Source organism: Fukomys damarensis, unplaced genomic scaffold (genome assembly GCF_012274545.1).
Source record: "Fukomys damarensis isolate Sample0158 unplaced genomic scaffold, DMR_v1.0_HiC HiC_scaffold_22, whole genome shotgun sequence".
In the NCBI taxonomy this organism is placed as follows: Eukaryota; Metazoa; Chordata; class Mammalia; order Rodentia; family Bathyergidae; genus Fukomys; species Fukomys damarensis.
Window position 1 is genome coordinate 23,134,886 of NW_022900934.1, and position 26,527 is coordinate 23,161,412.

At 41.0% G+C, this 26,527-nt stretch overlaps 2 protein-coding genes across 5 annotated transcripts in view; one reads left to right on the forward strand and one right to left on the reverse strand.

The window, feature by feature from the left end:
• Positions 1–26,527, reverse strand: part of Phf20 (PHD finger protein 20) — a 149,146-nt gene that overhangs the window by 116,765 nt on the left and 5,854 nt on the right. For 3 of the 4 annotated variants that reach the window (XM_010639967.3, XM_033766955.1, XM_010639965.3), the window contains exons 1-2: positions 24,034–24,054; positions 12,251–12,365 (exon numbers count right to left, since the gene is read on the reverse strand). In XM_010639967.3, coding sequence (XP_010638269.1) covers positions 12,251–12,333 — 83 coding nt within the window. In that variant the 5' untranslated portion in view covers positions 12,334–12,365; positions 24,034–24,054. Of the gene's footprint in view, positions 1–12,250; positions 12,366–24,033; positions 24,055–26,527 lie in introns of those variants that run through there. The other variant, XM_033766954.1, reaches the window with a different exon arrangement.
• Positions 5,561–21,211, forward strand: LOC117287217 (T-complex protein 1 subunit eta-like). The gene is made up of 2 exons (XM_033766958.1): positions 5,561–5,937; positions 21,042–21,211. Exons 1-2 carry the CDS (start codon positions 5,594–5,596, stop codon positions 21,136–21,138), a joined length of 441 nt encoding a protein of 146 aa, XP_033622849.1. The 5' UTR covers positions 5,561–5,593; the 3' UTR covers positions 21,139–21,211.

Consider the following 26,527-nt stretch of genomic DNA (forward strand, 5'->3'; position numbering starts at 1 on the left):
CATATGCTTAAAGATTTACTGTGTGTCGGTGGTGCTAGAGTAGGGCACCAGCAATTGTGTAATTTATTAGAATTTGTAGAAATAGTTTGTCCTTGGTTTCCTTTTCTTTGCTTCTGTGTCTTTCTTTTCCTGTTAATGTCTGAATTGGTAATTTATGATCGGGATCATTTTGGAGGGAGGGAGGTCCAGGCAGACGTGCTAGTGGACTCCCCGCCGCAGGGGCCAGAGAGGTTCTTTGCCCCTCTGGTAGGAACTCTGTCTCTCTGTTTATAAGGAGGGAGGTTGATTTTTTCCCCTTCTCAAGACCCTCTGGTCAGAGTGTTCTTCTGGTTTTGGAAGAGGAGATTAAGGAGATTCCCTGACAGAGTCCCTGGTTCTTCTTTCGGTTTGGTTTTCATAAGTCTTTGTCTTACATTGTTTGGCTTCTTTTGTTCCAGCCTAGGAGTTGCTCACACTTCTGCTCTGCAACAGTCAGCTGTTAGTGAAAACTAGTTTTGGTAACACTTCTTGTGCATTGTTTTATACTGCGATTATAGGGTTAACTTGCTCTTTTAGGTTAATACTGTTCTATTGGCAGCCAGTCAAATTTTAAGATGTAACAATCTAAAAGCAGAAAAAGGACACTTTAAACTGAAGTTTGTTATAGAAGGTTAATAGTAAATGAGATAGAAAAATATTAGGAAAGCTATAAGTAAGAGTTGTACTTTTAACATGAAAGGTTTTTGTATGTTCCTCTTGTCTTTACCTAAGAATGTAGAGAATGTTTATGGAAATGATTTATAAAATGTTTGCTTGTTGGTTTCAAGTCTTATAAAAGGTTTAGTTTACATTTACAGTCAAGAAGAGTTTTCATTCCTTTAACCCTAATTCTACAAGAGATCTCTGATAATTTTGACCTGCAAAATTTTGACTAGTAGTAATTAAAAGATTTTATAATTTAATTGGCCAAAACCATCTGAGTGCACTCTAGTTTAAATTGTCTTATATGTCTGTCTGTCTAAATGTTCAAAAATGTTTGTCCAGTTATGTTTTTTATCAAAATGATGTCAAATACAAGTAGATTGTTGATTTAAAAAAAAACCTTAAAGATAATTAAATATAAACTTTTAAGTTTGTGTACACTTGTGTTGGTAAATAAGCAGCTGCTCAGAAAATTTATTCTGATCTTTGTTCACTAGTGGGAGCCCAAATAATTTTCATAGCCTTATAAAAAAAAATGTTTACATTGGTTATCATCAAAGGGCTGAATTCTAAATGTTATTGTAACATGCTTATTATGATGATTATCTTCAAAATATAGTATTTTCTATAAAAAGAAAGGGAAGATCTTATTGATACAAAGCTACATTATAGGACGTAAGATTTCATATAAGTATAATTATTATTGCTACTTCTCTGGTATACAAAATTTATTCATGTTGTTTAATTATGCAGGTTTTCCAACATATTTGTTTATGACAATAACCTTTTGATCCAGGTATTCTCCCCTGTTCCCCACTATTAAAGGTGCAACTACAAAAAAATAAAAAAGGGGGAATTGTACCCCTCTTCACCCAGAAATGATTTAAATCATGCTACCTATATTTTAAATTTTTTACCAATTTATAAGCATTATGGCCATTCAGCAGTAGAAAGATTCTGGCATCCACAAGGTTCTCCATATCCCTTGGTAAAATGGAGAGATCCCTTAACTGGTCAATGGTATGGACCTGATCCCATTTTAAAATGGGGCCAAGGATATGTATGTGTTTTCTCATAGGAACATGATGGAGCTCAATTGTTACCAGAGAGATTGGTTCATCATGTGGATCATCCTGACAAATCTACATCCAGTATCATGGGACAGTAACCTCCACAATCATTACCTTTGTGTGAAGAAGAAACAAAAATAAGCAGTACTACTATTTTATGGAAGAGGTGCTATGTTACTATACCTCAAGAAAGACCATTTAATGACACATCTCAAAAGTTTTTGGACTAATCACTTGGACTTAAGCTTATCTGCAGGACTTTGGTGGACAGATTCAGGTTTTCCTCAAACCAACATTTGGAAACTTGCTGCTGTGTTGGGAGAAATACGTTTATGGTCAGATGTCAAAGTTACTAGCCTTAATTTCAATGTTTTTAACATAGGGACCTTAACTATGCGAAATACCATAAATCCTGTGTTATCTCAAGTCAAAGAACAAAAGAAAAAGATAATGTCTTGTGTTAATGCTCCTTATATGTTATGGGTAAGAAATATAGAGATTGTTTATGAAACTGATAATATAACAACAGCTGTTTTAATTGTAAATTGACCAATTGTATATTCTTAAAAATGATGACTTCCTTTCATTCGGTGATGGTTTTGAGACAACCTCTCTTTGTTATGATACCTGTTCAACTTAATGAAACCTGGTATGTAGATCAAGGATTATGAATGTTAATGGTAATTGAGAAAGCATTAAGTAAACAAAAAAAGAGAGGTGAGATTGGTTATCGTGGGGATTGTAGCCCTTATTACTGTAATAGCTACAGCCACAACAAAGCAGTTGCTTCGGCACAAGAAATTTGGGATGCTTAATATGTTAATGTTTTAGCTAAAAAATGTGACTCATGCTGTAACTTTTCAAGTAGATTTCAATCAAAGATTAGAACAAAAGATAAATGCATTATATGATGAAGTTACTCATGGTAGAAGAAATACGGGCGCTGAAAGTTTGTTCTCGATTGATGTGTCACTCTGGTCATCAATGGATTTGTGTAACCAATAAGCTATATAATGATTCCATCTATGATTGGAGTAAAATACAAAGGCATTTGAAAGGTATTTGGTATAATCAAAATACCTCCCTAGATTTAATAGTTACATCAAGATATTTTGGATCTACAGAGTGCCCCTTCCTTTAAGTTTGATGTGACACAAGCTGCTCAGTGTTTTATCAATCAGTTAAAACAGGTCTTACCCTCCATGGCATCAGTCACCCAATTGTTAGGTCCTGCTATTGCAACTGGGATAAGAGTATGTCTAGGATGTGTTATATTACCCATATTACTGTGCATGGTGAGTTCATCTTTGATGAACACAGCAGGAAAGATTCATGGCTTACAATTGCACATGAAGCCTCCCACAACCTACAATCTCTAACCCCTGCAGAGGCTGGTAGTCAAAGACCAGTAAGAGAAGTGTAGAGAAATATCCAACCTAAGACAGAGCATGAGTATCAGGATTCTCATGGCTTGAGGATGGGTAAGGGATTTCTCTGGACATTTCTCACCTAAGACAGGCACAGTCTTTTTGCTGAGCTGGGAAAGTCCCTGCTCTAAATATAATAAAAAGGGGGATATGTGGGAGCCCGGCCATGGCCCTCTAGGCCTTTGACATTTAAAAGGAAACTTCCTCACCTCTACACTCAAGGCACTGATACTTTTCTAGGACTCTGCTTGTTAAACTTGTTGCTGCAATGGAAGAAACTCAAAGAGACAGCCATAGGTCTGATGTTCTTTGCAAAGAGTAAGAAAATCCGGTCTTTGCATAAAAGATACAAATAGTTGCTTGGTGCTTCCTGTTGATGTAAGCCTATAAAAGGAGCTGTTTCTGTGAAATAAATCAGACTTCTCTTGGTCTCCACTCAGGTTTGAGCGTTCTTTCCTTTCTCAATCCTCACTCCCCAAATAAGGCATGTTCGTGTTGTGACGACTGGGCTGCCACACACCACTAAAAAAAAATTCTTTTCCTCTGGGCTAGGGGTGAAGCTCAAAGACGTAGTTCATGTCTAGCATATGCAAGGCCCTGGGTTCTGAAGTAGAACAGAAGAAAAAAAAGGCAGGGTGAAAGGAGACAAGAAAAAATCATAATTTAAAATGTACTTTTAAGAAGACTCCTGAGTTCGATTGAAGACTGCAACTGTTGGGTGTGGCACACACCTATAATCTCAGTACTCAGGAGGCTGAAGCAGGATGATCTCTGAGTTTGAGGTCAGCCTGGGCCACACACACACGGTTCAGGAACAGCCTGAACTACAAAGATCCTGTCTTAAAAAATTAAATTAAAATTAAAAACCAAAAGGTTTACCATTAGTGAAAGAAAGTAGCAAAAACTGACCTTAAGAAACAGACTCAAAGATTGGGGGGAGGGATACTGGAGGCTAAACCTCAGTTCATGATGAGCTACACTTCCAGCCCTTTTTAATTTCTGGCTAAGTCACCAAATTGCCAAGGCTGAACTCTAACTTGAAATCTTCCTTCCTCCACTCCCAGTGCTGCAATTACTGGCACAAGCCACCATGCCAGTCTTCAAAGACTGCTTTTAAGCAAAACATCTTAGATTACCCCCTTTTTGGGTTTGTTTGTTTGTTTTGGTACCAGGGATCAAACTCAGGTTCTTGTACTTGCGAGGCAGGCAGCAGAACCAGTGAGCTAAATCGCCGGCCCTTTAGATTGCCCACCTTAAAGGACATCTCCAAGATCCCACATTCACTCCCAACTCCAGACCACAGTGTACTTCACTCTATGAGTGCCTGCACTCCCAAGCATGTATTTCCTTCTATCTTTTTATGCTTCTAATTGATGTATCCTGAATTCTTTTTCTGTGATGAGGCTCAACAACCTACTCAACTCAGCAGGGGCTTGGCATGGTGGTGCATGCCTATAATTTCAATACTTGGGAGGCTGAGGAAGGAGAACCACTGTGAGTTTGAGGCCAGCCTGGGCTACATGGTGAGGTCAAGGTCAGCCTGAACTACATAGTGAGACCTTGTCTCGACAAAAAAAGAACCTACTCAGCAGACTGAGTTGAGGTCCTATTGCCTCTCTGGGGGAACTCCTCAGACTCTGTCTAGAGACCATCAGTGAGTGAAACAGTCTTCCTATGGCTGACTTGAAAATGAACACATCACACTTATATTTGGGCTTGACACTGCCCTGGCCCCACACTCACTCGTGCTGTGCCTCCTTATATAGCCCCAGTGAGACAGGAGATTAGAGCATTGCAAAACTGGCTGGAGAAGTAGGTTAATTACACAATCCCAAGTCACATGTGCTGAACAGTTTCCACAGCCCTGCATGTGGACTTCTCGGCAGAACTCAGCAGGTTTTCCATAGGATGGCCCAGACCTGACCTCGGCCTGAGTGGCCCACATTGAGGTGGTTTTGGGGAGGGGGTACCAGGGATCAAACTCATGACCTTGCACTTGCGAGGCAGGGGGCGGAACCACATTGAGGGTTTGTTTTGTTGGTACCAGGGATCAAACTCCAGTCATGGCACTTACAAGGCAGGCAGAGAACCACAATGAATTTTTGCCATCCATGATCATCAGGAGGACCATCAAAAATGATTCAGTGGTGGCTGGTGGTGGGGCCATGGAGATGGAGCTCTCTAAGTATTTGCAGGATTAATCAAGAACTATCCCAGGGCCGGGGGTGGTGGCACACGCCTATAATCCCAGTACTCAGGAGTCTGAGGCAGGAGGATCACTGTGAGTTTGAGACCGGCCTGGGCTACATAGTGAGTTCCGGGTCAGTCTCAACTATAGTGAGACTCTTGTCGCAAAAAACCAAAAAAAAAAAAAAAGGACTATTCCAGGAAAACAGCAGCTATTGATTGGGGCATATGCCAAGGCCTTGGAGATTACCCCATGCCAGCTATGACAATGCTGGCTTTGATGCCACAAACATCCTGAACAAACTGCAGGCTCAGCATGCCCAGGGAGGCACATGGTATGGGGTGGACATCAACAATGAAGACACTGCTGACAACTTCAAAGTCTTCATGTGGGAGCCAGCTACGATGCAGATCAATGCCCTAACAGCAGCCTCTGAGGCTGCATGCCTTATTGTGTCGGCTGATGTGACCTCACTCCACCGTGGATGCTCCTCCAGCAGCTGGCCGGGGCTGGGGCCAAGGCTACTTCCCTTAAGAGGTCCTACACAACACTGGCTGGCAGCTGGCTACAGGTATGCTTGCCCTGACTGGCTTAGTTAATTAGCCTTTAGAAGAAGCTGTAGTAACTGACCTGCTCTGTTCTCACTGGAGGTTGTTTAAATAAAACTTAAGACTTAGAAAAAAGAATATATATATAAAAATATGCAATAACTTACAAACATTCATATTGCAAGCTTTCACAGAAACCAACTGACTTTGCATTATGAACATTCATAGATGCAAACAAATTGCAGAAGTAGCTCACATTCTACTTTATCATTTTAAGGTAACTGTAAAAGTAAAAATAGCTTATTCATAGTATTTTTTCAGTGTTTGGTCTTTTATGCTTTATATTCTATATCTGTGTCAAAGGTGTGTAAGTCTTGGGCCGGAGATTTATCTCAGCAGCACAGCACCCTCCTGGCAAGTACCAGGTTGTGTTCAATCCCAGTACCAAGAAAAAAAAAAGGTATATAAGACTCACTTTGTCAGACTTACAAGTGAGCTCAACTTACCAAGAGTCTCTGAGAACGGAATTCATTCCTAAATTTGGGACTTAGTGCATCTTTAGAAGGATGTATACAAGGGGCCAGGGACATAGCTTGGTGGTTCTGCCACCTGCCTCGCAAGCGCAAGGACCCCAGTTTGATCCCCGGTACCAAAAAAAAAAAAAAAAAAAAAAAGAATACATACAGTACTTCTTTTTTTCTGATAAACCGAGGAAACACTGAGGTGTTATCTCCCACCCTTTTTTCATTTTTATTTTGAGACAGGGTCTCCCTAAATTGCCCAGGCTGGCCTTCAATTTGTAATCTACAAAAACATAGTGTCACATGCCTGAAATGCCAACACTGAGAAAGGTGAAGCAGGAGGATCACTGCAACTTCCAGGACAGCCGGGGATACACAGTGAGTTAAAAGCCAGCCTGGGCTACATACACAGTGAGTTCAAGACCAGCCTGAACTACAAACAAAGACCTTGTCTCAAAAATAATAATTAAATAAACAAACCAAACAATAGAAATTTAAAAATAAAATCTGTAGAGACATTCTTGGAATAGGAGAATTTGAATATGGCCTAAATATTATATACTGGAATTACTGCTAATTACATAACCATAATGATATAGAGCAAACATGGTAAACATTAAGATATAAGTGGAAGGCCTAATGTTTTCTCAACTTTACATTGTATTTGAAATTTTCTAAAATAAAAAACTAGAGGTGGGCTGTGGTGGCACATACCTATAATCCTAGCCTCAGGAGGCTGAGGCATGAGGATTCCTAGGAGTTAGAGGCCAACATGGGCTACATAATGAATTCAAGGCAGCCTGAATTACACAGCAAGACACTGTCTCATTCATTCATACATACATACAAACATACATACATCCCAAGAAGCTGGGTATAGTAGCACACACCTGTAATCCCAGCACTTGGGAGGCTGAGGTAGGAGGATTGCCAGGAGTTCAAGGTCAGCCTAGCTATCTCCTGAGTCCCAGGCCAGCCTAAACTACAGAGTGACAACCTGTTTTAAAAATAAAAATCCCAGGGCCAGGGACTTAGCTCAGTGGTTCTGCCACCTGTCTCGCAAGAGCAAGGTCCCAAGTTTGATCCCTGGTACCAAAAAAATAAAATAAAATAAAAATCTCAAAAGCAAGAACAAATAATACAAGGATTCAGAGGTAAAGAGTCACAGGAAATAAGTCACAAAGAAGAGGTGGGTCCTAGCCCTACACACAACATTTCATTCCAATGAACTGAAAACACGCTGGATCAAATTCAGGACCTTGCGTCCGTTTAAGGCAGATGCAGCACCCCTGAGCTACATCTATCCCCAGCCCTACTTAAAACAATGTAAGTGAATCATTTACCAGGGTGAATACACAGCCACCATTTTCACTCTAGAAATAATAAAACAAAGCCTGTACTATTTTTAGCAAAAATATTCAAAGTCTAAGATCTAACCAAACAAGTAAATGTTCAATCCTCTAGGTTAGGAATTCAGGTAGACACTATCAGAATGCATTTCTCTATATTTTTTAAATTTTAGGAGACCATTAAGACACTGGAAAACTATGATTATTACAGAGAGGCTATGAACTCAGCCTAACTGCATTCAAATCCCAATCCTACTACTACTGATGTTGGGCAAATAACTTCATCTGTAGGAACCTTTTGCTACTACCAAAATGAGACTTTTATAATAGCACCCATACTTCACGGGACTGCCAAATGGAAGATTAAGACAATCCAGGAAGTAAATATATGATGACTAGCACTCAACAAATGTTATTACTACTAGCCTTCCAATTTTCTTTTCAATGTTAACTTGAGAAATTTCTCCTTAAAAAATTCCTACAAGTTGGCCACAATGTCTTTATTTCTATAGTAAAAACATAACTAAGTGGGAAAAATTAATGGTTGTGTTTTCCAGGCAACATGCAACACAAAATACAAAGTAATGGGGCTGGGATTTAGCTTAGTGGCACGGAGCCCGCCTCACAAGTGCAAGGACCATAGCTGGGCGTGGTGGTGCACACCTGTAATCCCAGCACTCAGGAGGCTGAGGCAGGAGGATCTATTGCTATGAGTTGAAGACCAGCCTGGGCTACATTAGTGAGTTCCAGGTTAGTCTCAACTACATAGTGAGACCCTGTCTCAAAAAACAAAACAAATAAACAAACAAAAAAAAAGTGCAAGGTCCTGAGTTCAATCCCCAATACCACACACATACACACACAAATACAAAGTAATAGCTAGGCAGGATGGTGCAGGCTTCCACTCCCAGCATTCAGGAGGCTGAGGCAAGAAGATTGCAAGAAACTCAAGGACAGCCTGAACAGCACAGTGAGACCCTGTATCAGAAATAACAACAGAAACAAAACAAAAAAGAGTAATGATTCTATCTAATCCAAATATCCATCCAGTTATAATTCTCCCATTCTCCCTATAAAAAAACAGGCTGAGCTGGGGGAGGTAAAGTAATTTAACTAAGAAAATACCACACCTAAGCCGGGCATAGTGGTGCACACCTGTAATCGCAGCACTCAGGAGGCTGAGGCAGCAGGATCGCTGTGAGTTCAAGACCAGCCTGGGCTACACAGTGAGTTCCAGGTCAGTCTCAACTACATAGTGAGACCCTGTCTCAAAAAACCAAAAAAAAAAAACAAAAAAAGAAAACACCACACCTGCCTCCCAAGCACAAGGTCCCGAAACCACACACACACACACACACACACACACAAAAGCTAGCAATTAGACGAGAGAGACTCTAATCCAGAGCACCTCACCCCAAAGGACAAGCAACTGTTACTATACCAGATAGGGCTTTAAAATATACGCAGACAAACTACAAACTAAAACTAAAACCTTGAGTTCACAGGCTGGGCCATTTATTTTGTCATTGGTATTAAGGGAGAAAACTTTTGGGCACCATGCAAGGACTTTTAAATTTAGGCAGTCACGTACACCCAAGAGATTCAACCAAAGCAAGCTCTAGTACTGATGTGTGGAAGAGTACCCCTCCTCCCAAATGTTCAGTGCAGCACCAACCTTCCCTTTTCTGAGACTCTTCCTCTTCTTCAGGCAGAGGGGGAACAGAATCCACAAGACCAGACCATTCCTGCTGCCAGCTGCCCTCTTTATCTCTCAGATAAGACCAAAAGCAGGTAGGACAACAGTCTATCCACTGCCAGACATAAAGTCTGTTAAATTTTAAAAAATAAGTAATAAGCAGGGCTGGGGATTTAGTTCAGTGGCACTAGCTAGTCTTGCAAGCCCAAGATCCTGAGTTCAATCCCCACTACCAAGAAAAAAAAAAAAGAGAGTAGTGATGGGAGACTGAAATAAGAGGATCTAAAATTCAAGGCTAACCCGGATTACATATGGAAGACTCTTAAAAAAAAAAAAGTGCGCCTGTGGTTCAGTGTTAAAGCACAAATTTAGCATTAAATAATAATAAATAATAATAATTAATGTGCCTGGGCACTGTAGTACATGCCTATAATCCAAGCACTCAGTGAGGCTGACTGAGGCAAGACAATAACAAATTCAAATCTCACCTGGGCAACTCTGTGAGACCACCTCAAAAAACAAAAAAAGAGGTGGGGAATGTAGTTCAGTGGTAGAATGCCCCTGAGTTCAATCCCTAGTACCATAAAATAATAACAATAGTAGTAGTAGTAATAATAATAATAATAATAATAATATAGACTCTCGAGCCCAAACCCATTTTTAGATTGAAACTGAATAAGGACAATAAAGGAAAATGGAATACAAAACAAAGATTAAGCCAGAAGAGGTGGCTTACACCTAAAATCCCAGAACTTGGGAAGCTGAGGAAGGGAGGATCATCACAAATTGGAGGCCAGCCTGGACTACATAGCAAAAATAAATATAGAACAGCCAAGTGTGGTGGCACATGCCTATAATCCCAGTATTCAGGAGGCTAAGGCAGGAGGATCACTACGAGTTTGAGGCCAGCCTGGGCTACATGAGTTGAAGGCCAGCCTAAACTACAAGCAAGAACCTGTCTCCAAAAATAAATAAATAAATAAATAAAATAAAATCCATGGGCTGGGGATTTAGCTCAGTGTCACTGTGCCTGCCTCACAAACACAAGGTCCTGAGTTCAATCTCCGGTACCAAAAACAACAACAACAAAAATCCAACAAAATAATAAACAAAACAAAAAATCAGGGTGGGGGATTTAGCTCAGTGGTTCCACTGCCTGCTATGCAAGTACAAGGACCTGAGTTCAATCCCTGGGACCAAAAAAGGAATCAAAAAACAAAAATAAATAAATAGGAAAAACAATAAAAAAGGAATGTGGCTCACTGTGAAGGCTATAGATGTAATCCTCAGGACAGCAAAAATAAATAAATAAATAAATAAATAATAAATCTAGCCACAGCACTGGTGCAAATCTGTATCCCAACTACTTGGACGGCTGAGGCAGGAAAATTTCAAATTCAAGGCCAGCCTGAGTAACATAGTAAGAGCCAGTCTCAAAATAACTAAGGTTAAGTATGTAGCTCATTGCTCCTTGGATTCAATCCCCAGTACCACAATCAATCCAAAATTTAAAAGGCTGAGGATGTAGTGGAGTGGTAAGGCAGATTCTGAGTTCAATCCCTGCTACAACAACAACAACAAAAAAAAAAATCAAAAAGAAAATTATACATAAAGCAAATAGCCTAAAGATAACTATGTTGGGTGTCTCTAATTCTAATAGCACAGGATGGGCATGGTGGCACACGCCTGTAATCCCAGCACTCGGGAGGCTGAGTCAGGAAGATTGCTGGGAGTTTGAGACCAACCTGGGCTACACAATGAGTTCCAGGTCAGTCTCAACAACACAGTGAGACCCTGTCTCAAAAAACCAAAAACCAAAAAATAATAATAATTCTAATAGCACAGAGAGTTTTCTGCCAGGTACTTCACTGACTTGCTTTTTTTTTTTTTTTGGAGACAGGGTCTCCCATCATAGTGTAGGCTGGCCTCTAGCTCACAGCAATTCTCCCTGCCTCAGCCTCCTGAGTGCTGGGATTACAGGGATGTGTCACCACATCCAGCTTCCCTGACTCTTTTTCTATACCCCAGGAACTATTTTGAGATATTTCACAAAAGCCAAGCTATTCTTTACACAATCTCAAAAGATTTGCATTCTGAAACCTCTACCCACACCTTGAGCACTAAAAACCATATCATAGCATATCCTCAACCACATCATTTTAGTTTTTAAGACCTCTCCCTACTCTATTATTTGGTTCTCAGAATAACCCCATGATGCCAATATAGCCAGTAGCCACATTTATAGAAGCACAAGTGCACAAAGTGACTACTTGCCAGTAGTCGAAGACAAGTAAACCCTAGTTTCTAAACCACCCTGATCGAGGCTTCTGCGATGCCAATATCTCAGCCACACCACACCTCACACACAAAACAGGAGGAGCTGTGTGCAACATAGGAGGTGTCCTGATCTAGGTTCCCTTCTTCATTGCATCCCTGATCTTTCTCTCCTCTCTTCTTCCACACAGGCAGCCAGGAGCAAGACAACTGTCACTATTAACCCTTCCCCTCCCTATAGCCACACTTGAACCTTTTCCCCATAACTCCTTCAGATGAACAGCCAAAAAAGGAATCAAGTAAGACCAAGGGGTCACAGGATGAGCCCCTGGACGCATGGATCCCTGCACCCACATTCTGACCTCAAGTCTCTATCATCTTCCAAGAGTCAAAGAGCAGAAAATCACCTCAGAAAACCTAGGCTATGATGCTCCTATCAGTGCTGCCAAAATTCCTTTACTGAAAGGCATTAATTAACAGAAAAATGTAAAAGTACCAGTTTTTTAAACGGTCCCGGGCTTCCAACTGGGCTCCCACTTCAAAGCTGATTCCTCTTCTGTTAGGTGGATGCTTTGTCATTTTCAGTCATCAACGGGGCTGCCTTTATTCTCCTGAAAAAGCCAATTAAATATTCATGAAACTCAGGCAAAGTCCGACCAGAGTGCAGCATCACTCACTACATATAAAAAAACAGACAGGCATTATTCAAAACACAAAGTTCCCTACAATCTGTCAGTGCTCTTCTTCATGCCTTCCCTCCTTCTACCACAGGTTTCCTTCCACTGACTCTGACTCCTCCATTTTGCAGCATTCTGTGGTCTTCGCAACTGTGCAGGACCCAGTTCCTAGCACTGCTTACCAAGGACTCACCTATCCTCTGAGGGGCACCCTCAAAACATCAAAAACATTTGTGAGGTGGGCAGACATGATAGCACTAGCTTATAATCTCAGCAGGCTTGAAGGCTGAGAAAAGATGATTGAAATTTCAAGCCCAGCTTTGCACAGTTTAGGGACTTGTGAGACTTAGTCTCAAAATAAAAAATAAAGAAGGAGCTGGGAATATAGCTCAGTGCAAAGGCCTTGGGTTTAATCTCTAGTATCAGGTGGGAAAAAAGAAAAAAAATGCCTTCATGGGTAAATTCAATTATCTGCTAATGCATTCAATAAATATTTGCAAGGGCTGGGGATTTAACTCAGTGGTTCCACCACCTGCCTCGCAAGCACAAGGACCAGAGTTCGATCCCCAGTACCAAAAATAAATAAATAAATAAATATTTGCTTAGAAACCATCTAGAGAAAAAAATCAAGACCAAAGAGACACACAGTTCCTGCCCTCAAGAAGCCTTGAGCTAGGCATGATGGCACATGCCTATAATCCCAGCACATGGAAGGCTAAAGTAGGAGGATTGCCACTAGTTACAGGCCAGCCTGAGCTACATAGTGAGTTCAAGGTCAGCCTGAAAAACACAGCAAGACTGTCTCAAAAGAAGTTTCTGGGATGGCTAGGGTAATGTATGAAGTCCCAAATGCAATCAGAGAAAGGAACAGTGGTTCTGACAGAGGTACAATGTAGCTATTTTGAGCTGTCAGGGTACTAGAGCAGACACCACCAAACAGCAGGCTATCCCTAATTCCTTCCATAATCTTTGGGTCTCAGAGCCTACACTGCCCAAGCAATGTCAGTCCATTGTCAGGGCTCTGCCTGACTCATACCAGAAGCATCATCACTGCAATGAAGGAACCATGGAAGATCACAGAAGTGGGTCCTCGTATCTGATGTATAACACCATCCTATCTTGCTTAAAATATATTACATGAAAAGGCAGAACGGAAAACTGCACCAATTAAACTTTACATGTATTAACAAGACCAGAAAAAGGGCAGGGGACTCAGTGCAAAGGCCTACCTTGCAAGCACAAGGTCTCAAGTTTGATCCCCAGTACCAAAAAAAAGTAATAAAAAGACCAGAAGAAAACAATTATAGGTGATTTTTATTTTCCTTTTAAATACAGTAGATTCCTAACTAAATTTATAGTTTTTCATAACAGAAGTTTCTCATAAGGAAAAAAAGATGAGGTCTATCCATTACACCATCTGTTTCAAAGGGCTGACACTGGGAAACACAAGAAGCAAATCAAACTGAGTAGAGATGGGTGACAGTGGTGATTAAGGACAATGAAACATAATAAACTAAAAATTATGGGCCAGGGATTAGCTCAGTGATTCCACCACCTGCCTCGCAAGCACAAGGATCCAAGTTCGATCCCTGGTACCAAAAAATTATATAGACAGGGTCTTTTACAACATAGCCCAGGCTGACCTCAAACTCATGACCCAACTGCCTCATCAGCCTCACAAGTGCTGGGATTACAGGCATGTGCTGACCAAACCTGCCTGGCTTGTTTTGTTTTTTTGAGACAGGGTATTGCTATGCAGTTCAGCCTGGCCTTGAACTCATGGCAATTCACCTGTCTCAGACTTCAGGGTGCCAGGATTACAGATGTGTGCCTCAATGTCTGGCTGCATGTATCACTGCAATATGATTTTAACACTCTCAGGAAGATGCCAAGAATGGGAAAAACTGAGTCAAATGAAATGTATACTTTTAGTTTTTTGAGAAATCTCCACACGAATTTCATAATGACTGTACTAGTTTACATTCCTGCTAACAATGCAGAAGGGTTCCTTTTTCACCACAGCCTCATCCATATTTGTTATTATTTGATTTCTTATTGATAGCCATGCTTAACAGTTTCTTTTGAAATTTCACATTAGGTTTGGCTAGCATGCATGCCATCCCTGGGCTCAGTCCTCAGTACCACTAAAAAAAAAAAAAAGTAAACTAAGACTTCAATACACAATCAGGGATTGAAAAACAAATAAAACCTAAGAACTACATGTTTACTTCTTGCACTTAGCTTTAAACATACATAATTTCAAGACGGGCGTGGTGGCACACCTCTGTAATCCCAGCACTCGGGAGGCTGAGGCAGGAGGATCACTGCAAATTCAGAGACCAGCCTGGGCCAAACAAACAAACAAACAAACACATAATTTCAGTTTATCCATTCTTCAGAGCCTTAGATTTTTCTTTTAAAAAATCTCCAGTTTGCAGAATGAGTGGAAAAAACAGTTCATTTAAAATGGACACAGGAAATTTCAAAAAGAAAAAGGTCTGATGCAATCTGTATTCATGTAGGATTCTATTTTAAGGACTTTAGCCAGACTTTAAATTACTCCTTTACATTCAAATTTCCCTAACCAGGAGCCCACTACTCCACAGGAGACAGGCAAGCCTAGTTTATTTCCTTAAATACAGAATTCATTCAATGTTCCCTGTATCAATGGTGATAAAAGCTTTAAATGTACACTATGTAGAATGGTTCAAAGGGCACTTTCACGAACAACAAATTGAGAGAAAGAAACTGTAACCAACATTAACTTCCTTTATTAATAAAGAATGCATAGAGACCAAGGACAAAAAAAGTCCAACAACTAACTTAAAAATGGACAAAGAACTGGCAGGTTATAGTGGGGAGGAGGGGAGATACAAATATTTAATAAGCATGAGATGGTTGTTATAGCCACATAACCTCCCCCAAAATTAAAGGAAATACAAGTCAAAATAACAATTTTTCACTTCTCAAATTGGCAAAAAATGTAAAGGCAGGGCTAGGAAAGCTGAGGAAAAAAAGAGCATGCTCGTATACTTCTGCTAAAAGCATGAACCATGCTGGGCATGGTGGCACATACAAGCCTGTAATCCTAGCACTTGGGAAGGTGAGACAGGAGGACTGCCGCAGTTGGAGGCCAGCCTGGGCTACACAGTGAGTTCAAGACCAGCCTGAACTACATAGGGAGACCCTGTCTCAAACAACTGAAAAAAAAACAGGAAACATTCCCTGTTCTTGAACAGGAAGAAATTAATACTGTCAAAATGCCCCCATTCTTCCAAAGCTGATAAAACAATCCCATGCCAATAATTCAACTTAGAGATATAATATAGCCCCCCAAAGTCTGCCACATTGCAATTTCTGCAGCCAAAATGCCCATCAAATGAGGCATCATTAAACAAATTATGGTTCATCTACCCAAGAGAATATTGTACAGCCCCTGCCTCCCACTACTGGGGATTGAACCCAGGGCCTCCCACATGCTATGCAAGCATTGTACCACTGAGCTATATCTCCAGTCCTATTGCACAGCTTTAAAAAGGAATGATGATGATGAGGGGCCAGGGATTTGGCTCAGTGGTTCCATCGCCTGCCTCACAAGCGCAAGGTCTCAAGTTTGATCCCTGGTACCAAAAAAAAAAAGGAATAGCTGCTGAGATCATCTGAAGCCATCTGCAACATATATTGTGAGGAGAAAGAGCATTATGTAGAGGCATGTATGTTACTATCTATCCCTGTAATGCAAACAATGTAGACCCAAATATACACAAAGATCTAGTCTAGCATATGCCTAAAATTACTTCTAGGAAGCACTTGAGAAACCATTTAAATAGTTCCTTCAGTGATACAAACAGTAAAATTAACTTTTCATTTTTTGACCACTGGCTGTACTCAAACTTGTGATACTCCTGTCTCAGCCTCTTTGAGTATTGGGGTTACAGGCACGCCTTCCGGCCCAAGTTAATACCCACCTCCTCCCTCTCCCTCCCCCTCCCCCCCTCCTCTTCCTTTTTTCTTTTTTCAATATCTGGGATTGAACTCAAGACCTTGGGCTTGCAAGGCAGGCCAGGCATCACTGAGCTAAATCTCTAGCCCTCAAGTTAATACTTTCTCACTGTTACTTCTGTTTGTTTTACTTGTCAGTAAGAAATATCCAGGTAGTAAGATTTTTTTCTTTTTTTGTGGTGCTGTGAATTGAATGCAGGGCTTCCACGTGCTAAGCACACTACCAGTGACCTACATCCCCAGGCCAGGTATTAAGATTGCAGTTTTAGGTTACAGTCTTTCTTTATATCTCTTCATATTTTTTTAAAAAGTTATTTACATATGAAAAATTGTAATGCAAGAATTTCATTTTGATACTATCTTACTGGGTCTTCACAACTGCCAGAGGATGTAATTAGGACTAAGTGTACTATTCCTATGGTACAGAAATGAAACTGAGTACAAAGAAGAAACAAGGTGTCCAGGGCATATTTCAAAGTCCTTCAAGGAGGAGAAATTCTTCTTATCAAAAGTAGCAGGATTTTCTCAGAAATAGAAAAAACAGGACCAGGGATTTAGTTCAGTGGCGCCAAGCTCGCCTTACAAGCACAAGGTCTTGAGTTCGATCACCAGTACCAAAAAAAAGAAAAATATTTCCTCTCTCCCCTACCAATATCCTTGCTGTATTCATGCTTTTAGATACACAAAGAATTTGAATGTAGCAACTGGATGTTTTTCAAATGATGTATAAGAATGACTGCAGGATTATATAATAAATAATTAATATTAATATTTAACTGTTCAGAAAAGACAACCATTGCACTGCCCTAGCTATAGGAAAACTGGAACACAGCCTAAGGCCCTGACTATAGCCATTTTTTCAGATGTCAACATGAAAGCAAAGGAACAAGTTGTAAAACTGCTAATAATCTTGGATTCAGTCATTTCAATCTGAACATTACAGCCCAGGATAAAAATAAATCATTTGTGAAAGAAGAAACGAAAAGCGGTATACATGCAATTCTAGAAAAAACTGGATACAGCTCACACATTTAAGAACAAGAAAAGCCAGGGCCAGAAATTTAGTTCAGTGGTTCCACAGCCTGCCTTGCAAGCACAAGGACCTGAGTTCGATCCCCGGTACCAAAAAAAAAAAGAACAAGAAAAGCCAGGCATGGGCACTTGGGAGGCTGAGGCAGGAAAACAAGGGTTTTCCTGGGCTACTTAAGACTGTTTCAAAAAAAAAGGAAAAAGAACAAAGGCTAGGTGTGAGGCAGGAGGATCACACTGCTAGTTGGAGACCACCCAGGGCCACATAAGGAGTTCAAGGCAAGCCTGAACTGCATAGGGAGACCCTGTCTCAAAGCAAAGAAGAAAATATTCAAACAAAATATAGTAGGAGTACACTATAAATTGGATGCCTAATAAAATAAAGCACACTAGCTGGGTGTGGTGGCACATACCTGTAATCCCAGCACTCAGGAGGCTGAGGCAGGAGGCTGAGGCAGGAGGATTGCTGTGAGTTCGAGACCAACCTGGGCTACTTAGTGAGTTCCAGGTCAGACTCAACTAAATAGTGAGACCCTGTCTCAAAAAACCAAAAAAAAAATAGAATGGGGCAATAAACTCTCAAGTTATCACTATTCTTGCAGTATGCACTCTTGCCATTCCCAAACTACTTGCATTTCCAACCTCCAGGACCTCTGCACAAAACAGCCTACTTCCTTTGCCTATCATTTTGGACTGGGTTCAGACACTAGTGCCTCCCTCAAACCCACTCCTATATTCTCCCACAAAATCCTGACCTTCCCTCTAGACCACAGCATTCAACCCTCTATATAGCAACTGCCTTATATAAGGCAAACTGTCTCAAGAAGATATAATAATCTCTTCATAGATACCCCAGCATCTAACAAGCAGTGCCCAGCCACACAAAGTGGTGCACACCTGCAATCCCAGCACTCTGGGAGGATGAGGAAGATCTCAAGTTTGAACCCAGTCTGAGCAATTTAGCAAGACCTTTTCTCAAAGTGGGGGAGGATTGGTAGGCCCTGTTAAGTCTTCAGTGTATAGGCCTTGGTTCAATCCCCAGTACCTGAAAAATAAATAAATATATAAATAAACCAGGGTCCATACATGGTAGCCAGATGCTATTGAAAGAGATAACCTCAGCTTTCTCACTGGCAAAATTGGAATAAAAACAAGAACGGCAGTATCATCCTTTGTAAGGAATAAGGAAGCTACTAACGTGGAAACTCTTTGAAAAGTGCTAAGGATTAGTATATGTTCCCAGTACTGGGGGAAAACATTATTGCCAGGTGCGGTGGTGCATGCCTGTACTCACAGCACTTAGGCGGCTGAGGCAGAAATATCATGAGAGTTCAAGGTCAGCCTGGGCTATTAGACCCTGTCTCAAAAAGATAAGTATAGGAACTGCTATTTTTCCTTAGGGCAAAGGTAGAAAGGGAAAGCACAGAAAATGGAGCACCTGAACACAGACTTGTCCCTGAGACCTAACAAAAGCTGTATCTGTTCTCTTAGTCACTATAATTCAGTTAAAGTCATTCCCTTCAATTCTGTTAACTGTAAGTAGCACACCACCCTAATGATTATCCATGCTTCTAAAATCCTAAAACAGGGAAATGTGTAAGCCACTTCTTCTCTCTCCAGTCAACCATAAAGGGAACACTACCCTAATGATTATCCAGGCTTAAACTTAGGAGCTCTAACAGACTGCTGACATCAGAAAGAAAGATAGTTGAGAGGCAGTTTGGATCAGTGGTGTCTGACCCTATAAATACCAGAAGCCTGAGTTATTGAGTCCCTTTTTCTCTTCACTCTTTTTTTCCCTTTGTCCTTCTCCCTGTTCCTGCTACCAACCTGTGATCTTCAATAAATGTAGTTACTTAATACATACTACAAGATGTATGCTTGGAAATTCTTTCCTTGTTGTACACTAGAACCTGGACTATTTTTGGCCCACTCAACTGTAGCAACTGCACACTTCAGTCTGCATTTACAGTCTATACCAGTGATGACAAACCTTTTCGAGCTTTCAATGGTACAAACAAGGCTGCAGTGCACACCACTGGTTTATACAGTCTACAGCTCTCGATTAAGTTTTATATGGGTTCATTCTGAAGGGATGGAGTTTTAAACATAACTGACTAGGCTGTCCTTATAGGATTTCTTAACTGAAGTATCACTGTATTTCAAAGAAATTCAATTTGAAGATGAGAGCTGGAGTCAGGTGTGGTGGCATACAGCTATAATCCCAGCAATCGGGAGACTGAGGCAGAAGGATCACCATGAGTTCAAGGCCAGCCTGAACTACATAAGGCCTTGTATTCAAACACAGAACCCCAAGTAAAAAGTTCTGGGGAGGTTAAGGATTAGCTCAGGGGTATAGTATTTGCTTAGTACATATAAACCCCTAGATTTGATCCCTAGCAGTACAAAAGCAAAATCAAAAAAGAAGAACAAATTAAAGACAACACTGGGGAAACTCACATTTTGTAAAAGGAATACAGTGAAAATGATGGGGGCCAAGATTTGGCTCACATATTCTGCCACCTGTCTTGCAAGCGCAAGGGCCTGAGTTCGATCCCCGGTACCAAAAAACAAAAATGTTAGGTGCGGTGGTGCATGTCTATAGTCCCAGCACTCTAGAGGCTGAGGCAGGAAGATTGCTGTGAGTTGGAGGTCAGGTGGGCTACACAATAAGCTTAAGGCCATCCTGAACTACATAATGACATAGCAAGACCTTGGCTCAAAAAAAAAAAAAAATTATAATAGTAACTTATACTAAACTCCACTGATTGCTGAACACTTTTTAACAGTACTGGTGACTACATTCAGGGGTGTCCTACCACTAAACTATCTATATCCCTAGCCCTCCTCTTTTTTTTTCACCCCCAGTACCAGGAATCAAACTCAAGACTTTGCACTTGCCAGGCAGGCACAGCACCACTGAGTTAATCTCCAGCCCTCCCCTCTTCTTTAATTTTACTTTTTCATTTTCAAACAGGGTTTTGCTCAGTTGCCTAACCTGGCCTCTAACTTACAATCACAATCCTCTTGCCTCAGCCTCCTGAGTACCTGGAATTACTGGTATGCACAAACATGCTTAGCAATCACCAAGCTTTGATAACCCTATAAACCAGATTTTCTTGTTCCTGTTTTTCAGGTTATGAGAAGGAGAGAAAGGGTAACATTTACTAATATTTCCAATAATCAATGTGAAGCAGTTATGAGGATACCTGAGGGAGGAAACAGATCCAATTAGATTAATCTGTTATACCAGAAAGATCTGCCTCCAATGTCCACACCACAGTCAGTGGCCCACAAGATTTAAACCACATGCCACAGTCACTTGTAAGCCCAAGAGTGTGGCAGATACTGGAACAGAACCTCAGGAATTCTGCCTCCAAATCCTGGGTTCCTACCTTCACACTCTGCAGCTGGGACTTGATATGTAACCTCTTGTCTGGGGATTTGGCTCAGTGGTTCCACCGCCTGCCTCGCAAGTGCAAAGGCATGAATTCAATCCCCAGTACCAAAAAAAAAAAGAAAGGTAACCTCTTGAAATGTTTGGCCTTTCTCAGTTGTACATCTCCATTTCTTATATAGGTTTCAGCATGACCAATCTCCTCCTCATCAAAGTACACTAGAGAGCATGTACCACTCCAAGAAATCAAGGACACTCAAGCAGCACAAACTGTCATAACCAGGAGACTCAAGAAAGGCAAATCCAGCTCTTGCTTCCCATCCACCAAGCCACGAGCAACTCTCCACCACCATGCTCCTCTGCCTCGCTGCTTCTTCTTGGAGCCAATGGACCTTGGACTAAAATGGATTGAACTTGGGACGCTGTGTTTGTGAGGCAGGCAGTGGTACCACTAAGCTAAATCCCCAGCCCAAATCTGTGTCTTTTGACTGGGGACACAGATTTGATTGAGGACAACACAACGAGAGTTGTTACTCAAAGATGGTGCATCTCTACAGTTCCAACTCGCCTGGCCCTGTGACAGTCTCTGTAGATTCAGTCTCCCTTTCCTGCAAACCACAAGCTGGAAGTCAGGATCCAGGAACTGCATAAATGGAAAACCAAACTACAAAACTTGTAAAAGGTAACACAGAACATCTAGGTGACCTTGCAATTGGCAATGACTTTTTCTTTTTGTTTTGTTTTGTTTTGTTTTGTTTTGTTTTTTGAGACAGGGTCTCACTATGTATTTGAGACTGACCTGGAACTCAATGTAGCCCCTTGACAGTCTCTGTAGATTCAGTCTCCCTTTCCTGCAAACCACAAGCTGGAAGTCAGGATCCAGGAACTGCATAAATGGAAAACCAAACTACAAAACTTGTAAAAGGTAACACAGAACATCTAGGTGACCTTGCAATTGGCAATGACTTTTTCTTTTTGTTTTGTTTTGTTTTGTTTTGTTTTGTTTTTTGAGACAGGGTCTCACTATGTATTTGAGACTGACCTGGAACTCACTATGTAGCCCAGGTTGGTCTCGAACTCAGCGATCCTCCTGCCTCAGCCTCTCGAGTGCTGGGATTACAGGCGTGAGCCACCATGCCCAGCTTGGCAATGACTTTTAAAATCAAACATCAAAGGCATAATCTATCCAAGAAAAATTGAAAAGTTGAACTTTCTTAAAATTAAAATGTTTTGCAGTGCAAGAAGACTGGCAAAAACTGAGAAGACAAGACACAGAATAGGAGAAAATATTTGTAAAATACATATCTAACACGGGACTGTTTGCCAAAATATACAAAGAACACTTAACAGCTGAACAATAAGAAACCAACAACCCAATCAAAAAATGGCAAAGGATCTGAGAAGACACTTCACCAAGGAAAATACTCAGTTGGCAGATAAAGGTGCTCAGAATCTTTCTGATCAAGGAATTGCAAATTAAAAACAACAGTGAGATTGGGCCCCAGGGATTTAGCTCAGTGGTTCTACTGCCTGCTTCACAAGCGCAAGGTCCAGAGTTCAATCCCCAGTATCAAAAATCAAAAACACACACACAAAAAAAACAGACGCCAGTCCACACCTGCAAGAACGGCATCCAAAACATCAATATCACCAAGTACTGGCCGAGGATTTAGCTCAGTGGTTCAGCCACCTGCCTGGCAAGCACAAGGACACGAATTCAATCCCTGGTACCAAAAAAAAAATCAAGTACTGCTGAAAATCTGGAACCACAGGCTCAACTCATCGCAGCTGTGGGAATGGCAGTTTAGGAGATGGCAGTTTCACAGATGGATTATGTAAAGGTTCAAATTTCCAATGATGAGTGTCATTATATTATATACCAATAAAGTTAATTTTAAAAGAAGACAGGTTTGCAATTTCTCGTAAAAGTAAATGTGCTCTTATCATATGATCCAGCAGTATGCTCCTTGTTTATCATGCAAATAAGTTGAAAGTCTATGTCCACTCAAAAGCTGTCACCAGAGGCTGACAGAAACTCTTTACTAATAATTGAGGAAGCAACCCTGATAACCTGTGACAGGTAAGCAGACGGAATGAACTGTGGTACATCCACACAATGGGACATGACTCAGTGCTAAAAATAACTGAGCTACCAAGCCACGAAGACACGGAAGAGTCTTAAATGCATATGAGGTGAAGAAAGCCAGACTGAAAAGGCTACCTAATGGTGTACTTCCGCTCTGTGATTTTATGAAAAAGGCAAAATTATGGATATGAAAGATCATGGGTTACAGTGGATTGAGGCAAGGAAGGCAGGAACAGATAGAGCACAGGGGGTTTTTAGAGCAGTGAAACTCTACTGCGTGGTACTATACTAGTGGATACATGCCATTAACCATTTGTTCAAACCCACAAACACTACACCAAAAATAAATGTAAACTAAATAAATAAATGTAAACTCTAATGTGAACTATAGACTCTTGAGCGGCGAAGATGTGTCAGTGTAGGCTCACAAATGTAATAGGTTCCCTTTTGGTGGGAGATGCTGATAGCAGGGGCTCTCTTTTCCTGGAAGTGTGTGTAGGATACAGGGAGTGTATGAGAACTTTCCAGTTGTATTTGCTATGAAGCTACAACTGCTCTAAAAATAAAATCTATGAATAAATAAATGAAAAAAAAAAAAAGAAAGAAAAAGAAAGGCAGATCCATGAGTGGTGACACATGTCTATAATCCCAGCACTTGAGAAGTTGAGGCAAGAGGACTGTTGTGAGTTTGAGGCCAGCCTGGGTTACACAGTGAGTTTAAGACCAGCAAAACTTGCCTCCCCACACGAAAAAAAAAGCCTCAATTACCGGTACCAAAAAAAAAAGAAAGAAAGGAAAGAAAAGGAGAAAAGTAGCCAGGCACAATGGTATAGTCCTGTAATTCCAGCTTCCAGGTTAAGGCAGGAGGATCACAAGTTCAACACAAGCATGGACCACATAATTCAAGGCCAGCCTAGACTACATAAACTATATCCTTAAAAAGAGAAAAAACTAGTTACCACCATCATTATTATAAAAGGCCCACATTTCCACTTAATGTACCCAGTCATGGACTTTTTTCATGTGGGAAAGAGATCTCTTGAATATCAGTCAGGTCTCTAGTTGAAAAGTCCAAATACTGTACTCACCTAAATGCCTTGGAGTCTGCCTTTAAATTCCTAGGATTATGTTCCTGACATGAGGTAAACTGTCAAGAAAGAAAAACTTAATTTTATATCCTGTCCTGGACCCCTCCCCTTCTGTCCAAATGGGAAGGGGGAGGGGGGAAGACATGACAAGAAAAAAAGAGAATAGGAGGGAAAAAATGGGAAGAAAGCTTTTGCAAATAAGGAGAGGAAGAAGGGTTGAAGGGAGAGGGAGTAAAAAAAAAAAAAAGCAGAGATTTAAAAAAAGAAGATATACCGCTCCTGCCTCGCAAGCGCAAGGACCCGAGTTCAATAACCAGTACCAAAAAAAAAGAAGATATATGATGTACAAGTGATGTACAAGGTACTAATTCCCTATGGTAAATGTTAGCAATATGTATATCTAAATAATAACAATTAAAAAGTATTTTTTAAAAACCAAAAACCTTAAACTGTCCCACTGGACGCTGTAGCACACCTATAATCCCAGCACTTGGGAGGCCAAAGCAAAAGGACTGCCAGCCCAAACTACACAGAGAACCTGTTTCAAAAAGACCAAAAATCAATCAATCAATCAATCAATCCTGCCACACACAGACTCCCGCTTTCCCTGCTTCAACAAAGTTCACATATTCCGGCTTTACTTCCCTTTCACACAGCCACCCTATTTACACTTGCTAACTCATACTAGGTTCCTAAAACTTTTCTAGATTTCTCCATCCTCATTATTGCCCTTATTTGGCCAAAGGAAGCAAGGTACAGCTGGAAAATGAGGCCAGGTTCCAGCAAAACTGTCAAAGTACTGCAAAACAGGGTTTCAATTTTGATTAGCTCACTCCATCCTTAGTCCACAACCTATAGGGGCAACCTCTAAGAAAGATGGATAGCCAGGCGTGGTGGCACACGCCATAATCCCAGCACTTGGGAGGCTGAGGCAGGCAGATAACCAGAGTTTGAAGTCAGCCTGGGCTACATAGTGAGTTCAAGGCCAGCCTGAACACTACAAAGGAAGACCTAGTCTCAAAAAAAAAATAATAAAATAAAATAAAGTCAGAAACCAGGCATGGTGCCAAATGACTATAATCCCAGCCCTCTGGAGGATAAGGCAGAACATGGTGAGCTCAAAGCCAACCTACACAGCGAGACTGTCTCAAAAACAAAAAAAATATAAAAAGACACACACACACACACACACACACACACACACACACACATATTGAAGGACTTAAAACAAGTGGACACACACACACACACACACACACACACACACACACACATATTGAAGGACTTAAACCAAGTGTGGTGACACACACCTATAATCCCATTTGAAAAAGGAGGAACACAGCCAGATATGGTGGTGCACGCCTGTAATCCCAGCACTGGGAGGCTGAAGCAGGAGGATCACTGTGAGTTCCAGACCAGCCTGGGCTACATAGTGAGTTGCAGGTCAGTCTCAACTACATAGTGAGACCCTGTCTCAAAAAAAAAAAAAAAAAAAAAAAAAAAAAAACTAGCATCACTCCCCAAAATTAAAGAGAACAGCAAGGAGGCTGAAGTTGGGAGTAAAGACAAGCTGGCTGCCTCAGCCAGAAGAGACAGTACCAGAAGTGACTTGGACAACTGGCAGACTTCCCAATGGGGCACATGAAGGAAATCAGATCTGCTACAAGTTCCCACAGACAACTGAGTTTTCTAAGTAAGGCAGGACAAAAGACAGGATAGACCTTGGAGATAATCAGCCATTCATTTTTCAAATGGGGAGGAGGCCAAAGAGCATTAAGTGATTTGCCTGAGGTCTCACAGTGAGTGTGAGAGCAGGACCTAGAGCCAAACCAGATCAAATCTGTTATTGAAGATGATTTGACATTCATGTGAGGAATGAAGATATTGAGGGGAGAAGCAGACACAAAATAATCTGGTCATTCAGGTTAATTCTGATTAGGTCCTAGAACAGGATCACATTGGAAAAGAGCCATGACAGTAGTAAAGGAAACAGGTACAGATGACCTAAGGCATTCAGAATGGAAAAACCCACCAGGATTTAGAATAGATTAGCAGGGAGCCACCAGGCCTGGCTTTAATGGTACTGCTTTCTAGAGCATCCATTTAGCAACAACCCAACAGCTTCCACTAAAAGTCCAGGCACAGGTATGGTGCCACACGCCTGTAACCCCAGCACTCAGGAGGCTGAGGCAGGAGGATCACTGTAAATTAGACCAACCTGGGCTATATAGTGAGTTCCAGGTCAGTCTAAACTACATAATGAGACCCTGTATCAAAAGACCAAAATAAATAAATAAAAAATAAAAGTCCAGGCACCTGGGCTGGGGATTTAGCTCAGTGGCGCCATGCCTGCCTTACAAGCACAAGGTCCTGAGTTCGATCCCTGGTTCTGCAAAAAAATAAATAAATAAATAAAACTCCAGACACCTACCTTGCCCTGTTTTAGGTCCATTTCCAGATTCCAGAAAAACAGTAAGAACTCCTTGGAAATTTC